Below are 12,772 nucleotides of genomic sequence, written 5' to 3'. Positions count from 1 at the left end.
TCTTCCAAGGCCTCTCTTCCCTGTCCATGACCCTGGAGTTTGGTCTAGGAAAAGCTTTGGCTGTTTTTTATTTTATTTATTTATTTTTTAGAAGATTTTATTTATTTATTCACGAGGGACACAGAGAGAGAGGTGAGACACAGGCAGAGGGAGAAGCAGGCTCCATGCAGGGAGCCCGAGGCGGGACTCAATCCCGGGACCTGAGCCGAAGGCAGACACTCAACCCCTGAGCCACCCAGGCACCCAGTTTGGCTGTTTGTAACAGAAAATCTAAGTTAAATAAGATCAATGTTAATTGTTATTCTTCCACATAAGAAAAGTCTGGAGGCAAGCTGTTCGTTCAGGGCTGGCATGGTGGCTCCCTGGTCCCGGGTGTGTGGTCCCCTGAGTCACCGAAGCTACAGCACTCCCCTGCACTCCCCTGCACTCCCCTGTGGCTTGATCATGACATCAGACTCCCAGAGAAGGGGCCTGGGGACCTGCGTGGTCAGCCCACTCTGATGAGGACAAAGATTCCACGGGAGGGATGCATAACCACATCCTGGGGAGCACGGGGCCCAGGGCAGACCTTACTGGGTCCAGTGTATAGACAGCCTGGGTAGGGGGTGTGTTCAGGCCTTTATGGAAGAAATTCAAGGGCCTACACTGCCCTGCTCCCACGAGAATGCTTGTGACACACACAGCCCAGGGTACTTGCCCGGAGGGCCCCGAGTGAGATGGGGTCCCATGGGGGCAGCAGGTAGGAGCCAAAGGTGGAGAGGCGCCACACTTACCCTCCCATGTCACAGTGCTGGAGGGTGACTGATATAAGCCCCCTCTACAATGTGGGGCTTTCAAGGCCTAGAGTGGGAAGCTGGTGACAGTGGGTGGGATTGCGTGTCACGCCGGCTGTCCCCAAGGGTGACACACGGCTCGGTTATGACATATGGCTCCAGGGAGGGCCATGAGTAGAGACCTCCGAGGCTCAGGGAGTTGCAGCGGGGTTGCCAAATGTTCTCTGGAAAGGGCAGGAGAGTAAACATTTTAAGCTTTTCAGGCCATCTGGTCCCTGTCAGAGCCATCTACCTTTGCGGTCACAGCACACAGCAGCCACCGGCCTTTGCAAACAGCACTCTGGTTCCCATTAGACACTGACACGGGAGCCTCACGTGACTTATCCGTGTCACAAAATCTTCCTCCTTTTATTGCCTCCCCGCCCAACCATTTGAAAATATAAAATCCATGCTTTGCCCGTGAGCTGCACAGAAACGCACAGAAGGTCTGATGTGGCCCTCGGGCCGTGATTAGCCACCCCCCCCCCCATTAGAGCTTGTGGTATAGAAATATTCCCTCAGAAGTATTTCTTGGGGTTTGCATGAAATACAGCTTCTCGGCCTCCTGCCTCCGCCCTAGAGAGATTCTGATTCCATGGTTCTGGGATGGAGCCCAGCGATTTCTATTTCCAGAAAGTACTCCAGGTTGTTTTTGATGTGCAGAAGTTTGGGAAACACTGACATAGAACATGAAGGCCTTTGAGGATGTCTCCAAAGATAACTTTGGGTTTTTTTCCTTTTTCTGGTAAAAGTCAAGCAGCGCAGTTTCTCCCACTGGCTCTAGCATATCCGTGTTTCCCCTCCTGGCCCCTGGGCCTGTCCCTCTAGGGAAAATGGGCCCCATTGCCACAGGCTGATGGGGTACCTCCCACAGATCTAGTCTTCCCAGGGTCTGAGGTGCTGTGATTATCCATGCCCCAGCTAGCAGGTGGCCCCACCAAAAGGCCGAGGTGCCGACAGGCTGCTGGCATCCAGGGCGGGCCGGCTGGTGTGAGCTGGGAGGGGAACTACCCAGCAGGCTCCTGGGCCACGGGAGCTTTGTGGCCCGATGACAGTAACAGGACTGGGTCCCCTTGCCAAGATATCTCTGGGCAAGCACAGCCCTGGGTAGGCTTTTTATTCACACCAATGGTTCTTAACCAGGGAGACATTTGGCAGTGTTTGGAAATGTTTGGGTTCATGAGTGAAGGATACCCTTGACCTCTAGTGGGGAGAAGCCAGGGATGCTGCTAGCCATCCTACAGTGCGTGGGGCAGCAGCCCCCACAACAAGGAGTGATCCAGTCCAAGATGTCAACAAGTGTCCAGCTGAGAAACTCTGTCCTACACGGTCACATTGAAAAGCATGACACTCACATGTTATTATCCTCACTTTGCAGATGGAAAAACTTGCTGAAAACTCAGAACACTTGTCCCTGGTTCCTTCACCTCCTTATGGTGCAAAACCAGGGCTGACCTTGGTCTTTGCCCAATCCTGGTTGGCCCTGGATTTTCTGGGTTTGACTCAAGAAAAGTCCTGCATCCTAGGCAAGCTCCCTGGTTCTGGGCTAACTGGGGTGGTTGGTCACCCCACTCGTGACTCAGGCCTCTGCTTCTGCCCCATGCCATGCATGTGGCTGCTGGGGTCCCATCTGCCTCAGGTTACTCAGGAGGCGATTATGACCTAGAGCAGGGATGTAGCAGAATCAGGACTCTTAACCCTCAATCCAGCATTTGCTTTTTCCTGCCAACTTGCCTGTGGTCCCCTGGAGGGCACGCCCCAGGAGCCTTGTGGGCAGTCAGCGCCCATACCAGGGTAACCCCCTACCAGGGTAGCCCAGCAGTCAGGGTGTGCCAAGGTCAAAGTGCTATGAGATGATCACTCCTAGGGTCACTCGGGGTAAGTCCTGGGCTCTCCTGCACTCAGGGCTCTTCCTCTGCCGAGATTTGAGGATTTGCAGGCTCTCACTGCACCCTGTTGCTCCCTCAGCCCTTGGTCTTCGGTCCCTGCTGCTGCCAAGTCCTGGCATCTCTCCCAGTCCATATGACCCTTGTGTTCCAGGCCTGTGTCCTCCCTCTGTACCCTGCCCAGAGCTGAAAGGGGTGAGGGTCAGGTATGGGCCCCGGGTGGTCCTGGCCCCATCTCTGCTGCTGTCATCCCCCAGCACATTTACATTAACTCATAAAACATGAATATTGGAAGCTACAGAGAAGATGAGCTGCCAAACACTGGGCAAACCAAAGGCAAGCAGGATGAGCCATAACCTATACTCTCTTCTTTCTGGAAGCCTGAGGCATCCCACAGCTTATTAAAAAAGGCTATGAGGCCTGGCTTCTCTTCCAGTTCATTCGTAATCACCAGTGGGACTGAGAACAAGTGTCCTGACCTCTTCTTGTCTGCAAAGTGGAACAACCACTCTTCCCGCACGTTCTCCGTGAGGCTGGCTCACAGAGGTGGCCATGGGTACAGCGGAAAGGGCAGCAGAAGAAGGCAGGGCAAAGGAGTTGCCTCTGACCCCTGTGCTCCCGTCTCCCCCAGGACATGCCCTACTACCGGTCCCAGTTTAAGAAGTGTGCAGTGGTGGGCAATGGAGGCATCCTAAAGAACAGCCGCTGTGGGAGAGAGATCAACAGTGCTGACTTTGTCTTCCGGTAAGACAATTGCCCATGGCGCTCCTGCACCGTGCCCTTCCCTCTGGTGGCGCCCTACCTCCAATGCCCTCATGCTCTCCTTCAGCCTATCGGTCCCCTCTCCCCACCCCTGCACACCTTTACACTCTGGTTTTCTCCTTCCCTTCCCCAGCCCTGTCCCTTGGGGCTGGTGGCTGAACCTGCCGGGGCCTGGGTCTCTACATCTGCAGAATGAGAGGTGCATAAGGAGCATGGCAGATATGATGGCACTGAAGACCCCCAGGGGATGTACGCATCTGCTGCTGAGGCCATCTGGGCGGCAACCTCCCTGGTTGGGTTCTACTCTTCCAGAAGCTGGGCTTGGAACCAGGGCAGCCTTGTGGCTCACCCCAATGCTGGCTTTAAGCTAGAGACTGGTCCTTGTATTTCTTCTTCCATAGAGAGATCCCCCTCTTATCTCTTTGGTGATATGTGTTGAGCCTGGATAAAGACGATGAGTCAGAAATAAAAGCTTAAAGCAAAAGGATTGGGGTCGAGGCTGTGGTGGGGGTCTCACGGGTCATGGATCTGTAATCAATGTGCCACTCAGGGTGGGAGGGGGAAGGAGTTAAACCTGCCTCTCTGAGCACAGGCTACCAAGAATCCACCCACTGGCTGCCTCTGCATCCCTCTGCCCTGTATGAGCACCATCTCGTCCTTCCCCACACCCTCACTCTGCCCACTCTTCAGCTCCATCTAGAATGAGTGAGCACATGCAGCTGGGCCACCTTGTCTCTTCTGCAGGTGCAACCTACCCCCCATCTCAGAGAAGTACACCATGGATGTGGGGGTGAAGACGGATGTGGTCACTGTGAACCCCAGCATCATCACAGAGAGGTCAGTGACCCTCCAAACTCATGTTGTTCAATATAGCAGTTGTTAGTGTCACATGTGGCTACGGGCCCCGGGAAATGTGGCTGTCCAGATTGACGTGTGCTGTCTGTAGTGTCAGACATACACCTGATTGTCAAAGACTTACCATGCAAAAGAGGATGACCCATTGGTCATCAATTGCATATATTGATTGCATGTAGAAATCATAGTATTTTGGGGTATGTCAAGTTAAATAAAACGTGAGCATTAAATATAAGATGATAAAAATTAATTTCACCCATGTCTTTCTACTTATTTACATGTAGTCATTAGGACATTTAAAATGACATATGTGGCCTATATTGTATTTTCCTTGGGCAGCACCAGTACTAGACAGTCTTCACGTAGATGGGCCATAAAGCTTTCCAGTGGTGATGGGGCAGGCAGCTCCCCATGCTGGTATGTCCCTGCAGCTCTGGGAAGAGGCCTCCCGCAAAGATCTCAGGACCTACCCAGTTCCCCTCCTGGGGTCCATGTGTCTGGGAGGCCTCGGGGAAGGGTGCTATTGGGTTAAAATTCCAACCAGAGGCATCATCACACCATCCAGGTCAGGCTGGGGGTGGAAGGGAAAACAGTCCAGAGACCAGAGGGTGGGGAGTTGGTAAATCAGGTGCAATGGCCAGCAGCACGTACTGAGTCAGCAAAGTAAAGGAGCATCAGAGAGGAGAGAGATGAGCCCACGGGGGGGGGGGGGGGGGGGGGAGCGGGGGAGGGCGGGGGGGGGGGCGGGGGAGGGCGGGGCGGGGGCTCTTTAATGTGAAGAAAAAGGTAAGTGAGGGCTGTGGGGCAGGAGGGCAGAGAGGACACGCGGGCTCATTTGTCGTACTTCACTGGGGATCTTGGGAAAGAAAGCACAGGTGAACGCCCTGAGGACTCCAGGGAGAGCCTCTGCTTCCTCTCCACTTCCCCACCAAGCCCACCCTGGGGCACCCCCGTCCTTTGGGGTGAAGCGTGGCCCTCCCTACACTGTTGTCCCTTTGGGCTCCGCACACAAATAGAGCGGCAGCTGGGAGAGGCAGGACGTTCATCTTCGGAGGTGAGTGACAGGGTGGGGAGCGGGATGGGCCTCTCCGCAGGCCCGGGTTGCCGGGTGGGGGCAGCAGGGGCTCCCGGGGCCCAGGCCTGGGGACCTGGCCCCCAACCATCTCGCTCTGGCCTCCGCCCAGGTTCCACAAGTTGGAGAAGTGGCGGCGGCCCTTCTACCGGGTGCTGCAGGTGTACGAGAACGCGTCGGTGCTGCTGCCCGCCTTCTACAACACACGCAACACCGATGTGTCCATCCGTGTCAAGTACGTGCTGGACGACTTCGAGTCGCCGCAGGCCGTGTACTACTTCCACCCGCAGTACCTGGTCAACGTGTCGCGCTACTGGCTCAGCCTGGGGGTGCGCGCCAAGCGCATCAGCACCGGCCTCATCTTGGCCACAGCGGCGCTCGAGCTCTGCGAGGAAGTGCACCTGTTCGGCTTCTGGGCCTTCCCCATGAACCCCTCGGGCCTCTACATCACCCACCACTACTACGACAACGTCAAGCCCCGCCCCGGCTTCCACGCCATGCCCTCCGAGATCTTCAACTTCCTGCACCTGCACAGCCGGGGCATCCTGCGCGTGCACACAGGCACCTGCAGCTGCTGCTGAGGGCGGCGCACGCTGGCCCGCCACCGGCCACCCCCGGGCGAGCAGAACCGCGCTCCTCCTCTTCCTCCTCTCCTTCCTGCGCTGGGCAGTGTGGGGGGCGCCTGGCGTTTGGGCTGTCACTACCTCGGGGTGTTCAGCTTCCTGTTTGGGTGGGTGGGCCAGGAGGCAGGGATGGGGAGGCCCCGGGTAGAATCAGCTCTGTGCTAAGCATCCTGGCCTCGGCTGGCAGGGGCAGGGGTGTCCCCGTGTCCCCACCCTGCCCACTGGGAGCAAGCTGCTGAGCCAAGCCTCAAGATGGGGCTTTGGGGGTTGCAAGTGACTAAAGCACATTTGCACTTAATTTTAGCATTCGGGAAAGCACACACTGTAGTGGCCTTGCCACTGCTGAGGGAAGGCCCTGAAGGACAGAAATGAGGGAGACTGAACATGTGAGCACGGTCAAGATTTGGCTTCCTGAGTTTTATCCGAGGCCCCAGCCGTGATTTGCTATCTAGAGTCTCTGAGCTTACAGATCTACCCAGCAGCCGGACCTTCCCATGAAGACAGATACAGTGGCTTAGGGAGGTCCAGGGTTTAATCAAGGTCACTCCAGCTGATGTAAGTCCTTTAAGTGACACCATGAGATGTAATTCAAGCCCCGTGTCTTAGCATCTTCGCCTCAACACTCTCAGCTGAGAGCCATGCTCTTTCACACGCATCCTCAGACACACACACATAGTCTCGGCACCTCCAAGTCCGATCCTGTGTCTGATCCTCCTAATGACAAGGACCAGCCATTTGCACGGAGGTTTTCAGGTCAATGGTATTGACTTAATCTGTGCTTCGCAATATGCTTCCTCTCCCGTCTCCTTATTTTCAGCTCTATTTTAACCAGGAGTTATTTATAAGATCCCTTCCTCTTTCTGTTCCCGAATCCTGCGGAATCCTGCTGCATTGTGTTCCTGAGCTGAAACTGTAGGCTCCAGGCTGGAAAGCGCTGAGATGTGACTGATGAGCTTCGCAGATGGAAGTGCCTCACGGCCTCCAACACCAGCATCACTGAGGGTTCCACTGTGAAGGCAGGACTTCCCACATCATGAAACCTGGTGGCCTCCCCACCCATGGACACCCGGAGCCTGTGCTTTGGGAATTTAGCTGTGCCTGGGCTGAAAGGAGTTAGCATGGCATTTTGCCTCTGAAGTTCACTGTCTTTGCTTCCCCCATGCTGTCTAGGCCATCAGTGTGGTCCTACCTGATAGACACCCACAAAGACTTGCCTTAGAACCTAGCTTCGGGGAATGTTACTTCCGGAGGACCTCAGGCCCCTCCTGCCTTTTCTCAGAAGCCTATTCTGCTTGGGTCTGGGGGTGGGCTTGGGAAGACAGGATGACCAATAAAGGCAGAGTCACTGTCCTCTCGGGGTGGAGGGCATACCCCAGCCCAGCCCAAGAAGGGCAAGGAGCTGTGAGGTTTCAGCTGGGAGTGGGGAGCACAATCTGGTGACTGCATTTTATAGGCAGAGCAGCAGGCCCAGCCAGGGAGAGACAGAGGAGAGCATGGGCTCAGCCCTGGGCCTCCAGGCTGCTGGTCCAGGGCTCGTTTCTTGGCTAATCCCCTTGGTTTGGGCTTGTGTTTCCTGGAGGGCATGCTCCATGCACAACCCTGTTCTGGAGGCTGACCTTCCACCTTTGTTCTGAGCCCTGGTCCTCACTGGGCAAGCCTTGGGCTGCTTGTCTGTAGAGCAGGGAGGTAGCCAGTGAGACAAACTAGACCCTAGTGAGCCATACGCTGGGAAAAGCTGTGTGAGCCTGGGGATGACCAGGCTTTCTTGGGCTCTGTCTGTCCCTCCCAAGGAAGATACTTCTGGGGAAGGTTCCAGTTAGCTGAGGTTTCCATCTGCATGTTTGTGGTTAATTGAGCCCAGTTCTTGAAACCGTGGAATGTCAGAACTGTGAGGCTCCTAGAGACCATTTTGTCTCATTTAAGGAGACAGACCTAGAAGGAGGGGTGACCTACTGAACAGAGCCCCTGGGTGACACTTCTGTTCCAAGTGTGTTGGGGGCAGGAGCCGTGGCAATCAGACGTCAGGATTCCCACTGCTTGGGGGTGCCGTGGGTTGGTGTCTGCCCCAGCAGGGCCCTTGTAGGAGCGGGGGATAGAACGTCATGATTCACTCCATAGAGGAGTCGGGACTCATGGTCCCATTTCTGCCTGTGGGTATTAGGGCGAGTCTCTTTTCTCCCCACAGACCTATTGCCTCATATTTACAACTAGAAGCTTACGAAAGATCTCTAGGGTCTTTACAACTTCTAATTTGCTTTTGGAGGCATCCCTGATATACAGATCTGAGCCACAAGTAGTGTTTACTATTTTAACAGCTAACATTCAGTGTGCTCTCATTCCACGTCAGGCCCAGCACGTTTCTTTTCAATTATCTCCTGTGGTCCTCACAAGACCCCCTTAGGTAAGGAGGCTCCTACTGGAGGCTTACAGTGATCTAGTGACTTGCCCATGGTCAGGCACCCAATGGAGGAGATCGCACCCAGGTTTGTGGAACCCCAAAGCCTATGCTCGTCTGTCTCAGCTGCTTCTCAGCCAGTGTCATGAGGGCTGGAACAAGAGGGATCCTGATGGAGGTGCCTCTGCAGGGTGTTACTGGGCCCTGCTCCAGGGACAAATGCTCTGGGAGGCTGTCCTGGGTCCGGGAGACAGTCTCTGCTTGGAGGTGTCCCCCACCCCCATCCACTGTAGCAACACTCACCCACCTGTGGTAGAATGGGTGCCACTCCAGCCCTGCGGGGAGCTGAGATCATCTCTACATCTTGTAGGTGAGGGGAGATGCCCAGAAAGCATACATGTTAGGTGACAACATGTTGAGTGACTTGCCCAAGTCCCATGGCCAGCGAGTGCCTCAGTTGGGACTCATCCATTCTCCTGACTTCCAGGCCATGCTTGTTCTCCTGCAGTCGGTGTTTGTGGGAAAAACATTGTGTTCAAAGGCTCTGAGGGATGTGGGCCTTGACTCAGGAAGCCCCCCTGCTTTGTTCCCTGCTCCTCCAACTCCGTACCATGGGGTAGTGCAGACTACCAGTTAAATTCTCATTGAGGGAAATCGATTTCCCACAAATAAAACAACCCCCATGTCTTCTCTGTGCTAAACTCACTGCTCCAGGGTTAAAAGGCAGCAAAAACAAGTAAATGACTCAGTGCTTAGCCAAGCAGAACGGAAGGTGGCTCAAGGTCAGATGCAGCCTGTGAAACTCAGCAGCAAAGCTGCTGGGGCGACTCTGCTGGCTGGTCACCTGGTGCTGCAGAGAGCAGAGAGCCCCCAGCCCTGCACTCTGCTGAGTGGGCGGAGCCAGCAGGGGCAGCGCTTCCTTTTGGTTGAGGGAGGGCACAGGGCTGGCTTCAGCTGGGCTGAACAAGTAATTACTCAACAAGTAATTACTGAGCACTTACTTTGTGCCAGGCATTGTGCTGGGTGCCAGGGACCAACCATCAAATCGTAGCCCGTGCTCTCCCCAGAGGGTGTCCAGACGCTGAGTCCAGAGCCCACATGCTGCACAGGAGCTGTGCAGGGAGTTGGCAAGTCTGCACTCCAGGACAGTTACCAGGAGAAGAAGACAGGGCCTACCGGAGTTAAGCTGGAATTCTGAAGGTTGGTGATGGCCAAAGCAGTGGCCGCTCCTCAGGCCTCATCCTTGACGTTCACGTGACATGTGATGGGGGTGGTGGTGGTGGCTTCACCATCCTTTTGAGGCCTCTCTTCCTTTGTTTCCTAACAAACCACCCTCCCCTGACTTTATTTCTGTCTCTGAATACTCCTTCTCAGGCCCCTTTGTTGATTCACCTCCTGGGAGGCTTCTTCAGGGCTCTCTTCTCTCAGCAGGCGTGCTCCTGCAGAAATCTCACCTCCTCACACCCCCCTGTCCTGTCCCTGTGTCTCAGCCCCCTTACCTGCAAGCCAGGTCTCCCTTAGAGCATCAGAAGCACACTCACCACAGCCTTCTGGACGTCTCTACCTGCACGGCATCTCCAACCTCACTGTGTCCTCAGCTGACATAGTTGAAAGGACAACCTGGCTTCAGGGTTCCCTCTTACCATGTACTAGCTGGGTGACCTCCAGGGAGCTGCCTAAGTCCCTGGATCCTCTGATCCATTATTTGAGGAGTGAGGCCAAGACACCAGCCTCTCTAGCTGTGGCAAAAGTCAAGTGAAATAGGGTCTCATAATGTCTAGCATAGAACCCGGCACAAACTAGACACTCAGCACCGGTCCCTCTGCCTCCTCCCTTCCACATCCCTCCCCTGGTGAATGGCTTTCCTGCACTTTCCCCAGAAACTGGGTCAACCTTGGCTCTTCCTTTTCTTTCACCTTCGATGTCAGCATAACTACTGGAGAACCACCCCCCCATGATGCCTGCCATTCGGTGGCTGCTGCTGAGTGAGTGGTGATGTCTGGCTTGAAATTCAGACTAGGGGCTTCAGTGAGAAAAGAGTGAAAGTGGAGATATAGCACACAACCCAACTTCTGCACTTTGTATAAACGTGAGTATAAAATATAACCTGCCATTAAGCTAGCGACAAAAGAAATAATTGGAAATCTAAAACATTTATGAAATCCATTTTGGCCTGGATATGATCAGATATACTTTTTCCCCCTATTTTTGATTGTGATAAAATGTACATAAAATTGACCACTTTAGCCATTTTTCAAGTATACAGTTCAGTAGTGCTAAGTGCATTCACATTGTTGTGCGACCAATCTCCACAACACTTTTCATGTTGCAGAACAAGCTCCGTACCCATCAGAGGAGAACTCCCATTCCCGCCCCGCCACCCTGCCTCTGGCCCGCAGCACCCACAGCTCTGCTTTCAGCCTTTGTGAATTTGTTCTCAGTACCTTGCATAAGTGGAATCATACAGTATCTGTCTTTTTGTGACTGGTTTATTTCTCACAGAAGCATTTAGGCAGGTACAAGCTGTTCTTCAATGATGTTAACTGTTTCCAGTGTCTCTGTAATAGAATTCTGATTTTCCTTTCCATCTGGAGCAGTTGTCCCGGGCCCTTGGTCTGTCCCTGGCTTCTGATGATCTTGGCGCCTTTGTGGAGGCTCGGCGCGGACCTGGTCTGCTTTGCTAGCAGGCCTTAGCTGTCCTGGCTACACAGCGTCCCGAGAGGCAGCAGCTCTGCCCATCTTTTTTCAAGTCTAGATATTTTCCCCTGCATAGTCTTTTATGTGAAGCCCCCCCACCTCCCGGCTTTTTTCATTTCAAAAAACAGTCGCTGATGTAGCTCTTGGCACAAAAGCCAGAAATCAGTGACTGTCTTTCTTTCCCCTCCGGGGATGGTTCCCTTGGCAACTAAGTAACTCATTTCTTTCAACAAAATGACTTGCTCAGCTTTGGGGTAAAAGTTTTATTTCCTCTGAATTGTGGTTCTCAGCCTTGTGGGCACATTAGAATCACCTGGGGATCTTCATAAAGTAACCCCCATGCCACGTCCCCGCCCTCACAGAGAATCTGATATGATCGGCTTAGGGAGAGGGCCTCCTATCTTTATTTTTAAAAATCTTATGTGATTCTATTGCATAGCGGTTAAGATTCATTGCCCTAAGGCAGAGAGGTTCCACCCTGGCTCTACTTTGGGGTCATCTGAGGAGCCTTGGGAAATACATCTGCTGGGACCCCACCCGCCCCCAGATCCAGTTGGTCTGAGGTTTGACCGAGGTATTTCAAACTTTCCTGGTGATTCTAACATGTAGCCAGGGTTGGGAACCATTATTCTAGAGCAGTGGTTCTGGAACTTGAACCCTTGTCAGAGTCCGAGTCACCTGGAGCGCTCAGGGGCTCCTGGGCCTCTGCCCTGTGGTCTCTGACTTGGTGAGTTGGCTTGAGCCTTTCTCAGACAGCTCCCAAGTGATGGTGATGGTGGTGACATGGTGACACTAGTCCCTGGCCACTAGAGGATCTTCTGACTAGCTGGACCCTGTTCTCCTACTTTCCCCACCCTCCACCCCCACCCCTGCATTGGGGGTTGGGAAAAGCCGATTGGAGCCTGAGGCTTCTTAAAGGTACCAAATAGCTTTTCTTTTTTCGAACATTTTAAACACTGAAATAAACATTAAGAAATATTTTTAAACCAAAGGTACATAGATATTTCTTCTCCCAGGTTAGAGGGCTCTGAGTGGGCCTGGATTAAGAATTTATTTGTGCCTGGGATTACCATACCATGCATTTGTGATCAGAGCTAAGGGGTTGATGTCTCTGGAGTGTGGGACCACCAACCTGTGACCAGGGGAAGGTCATTCTGTGACCGGTGCTGGAAGGCAGATAGCATCGGTGGGCCACACTGCACTCTCTGGCACAGACCGTTCCTGGGCCCCAGGGAGTGTATGTGTGTGTGTGTGTGTGTGTGTGTGTGTGTGTAGGGAAACTGGGTGCAGTGATCTGTCCCCACCCCCACCGAACCCATGGAAAACAAGTAGGAAGGTAGTGGTGAGAAGATGTGCTACAGAAATGGCTTGTGTGCCCAGGGAGTAGAGGTCCCTTCCTGCTGCATTACACTCTTCCTTCCTTTTCCACCTTCCTTTGGAAAAGGCTCCAGTTGAAACCAGCTACATAGTGTCTGGATCCTGTCTCAGTCTCCTCCAATGGGTTGACACATCCCCTTGCCCCTTCCCTCTGCAGATGCCCCCAATGGTGTGGTCCCAGTGAGAACTTGATCCAAATGACAGGCAGCTCAGAATCCCACATTCAAGTGCAAAGTTTACGAGACCCCCCCCAGCCCCCCCCCCCCCCCCCCCCCGCCCCAACACCTGGGAGA

At 53.8% G+C, this 12,772-nt stretch overlaps 1 protein-coding gene across 5 annotated transcripts in view; it reads left to right on the top strand.

Annotated features, from left to right (window-relative positions):
- Window positions 1-12,088, top strand: part of ST8SIA5 (ST8 alpha-N-acetyl-neuraminide alpha-2,8-sialyltransferase 5) — a 59,137-nt gene extending 47,049 nt beyond the window's left edge. For 3 of the 5 annotated variants that reach the window (XM_025997055.2, XM_072732289.1, XM_072732288.1), the window contains 3 exons: window positions 3,330-3,442; window positions 4,205-4,297; window positions 5,500-12,088. In XM_025997055.2, the coding sequence (XP_025852840.2) occupies window positions 3,330-3,442; window positions 4,205-4,297; window positions 5,500-5,968 (675 nt within the window). In that variant the 3' untranslated portion in view covers window positions 5,969-12,088. The remainder of the gene's footprint in view (window positions 1-3,329; window positions 3,443-4,204; window positions 4,298-5,499) is intronic. The other 2 variants (XR_011996245.1, XR_011996244.1) reach the window with 2 other exon arrangements.
- Window positions 12,089-12,772: the final 684 nt, after the last annotated feature.

The sequence above is a fragment of the Vulpes vulpes genome, chromosome 13 (genome assembly GCF_048418805.1).
Source record: "Vulpes vulpes isolate BD-2025 chromosome 13, VulVul3, whole genome shotgun sequence".
Lineage (NCBI taxonomy): Eukaryota > Metazoa > Chordata > Mammalia > Carnivora > Canidae > Vulpes > Vulpes vulpes.
The sequence above is the reverse complement of the archived record's forward strand: the minus strand, read 5'-3'. Positions and strand labels throughout refer to the sequence as shown.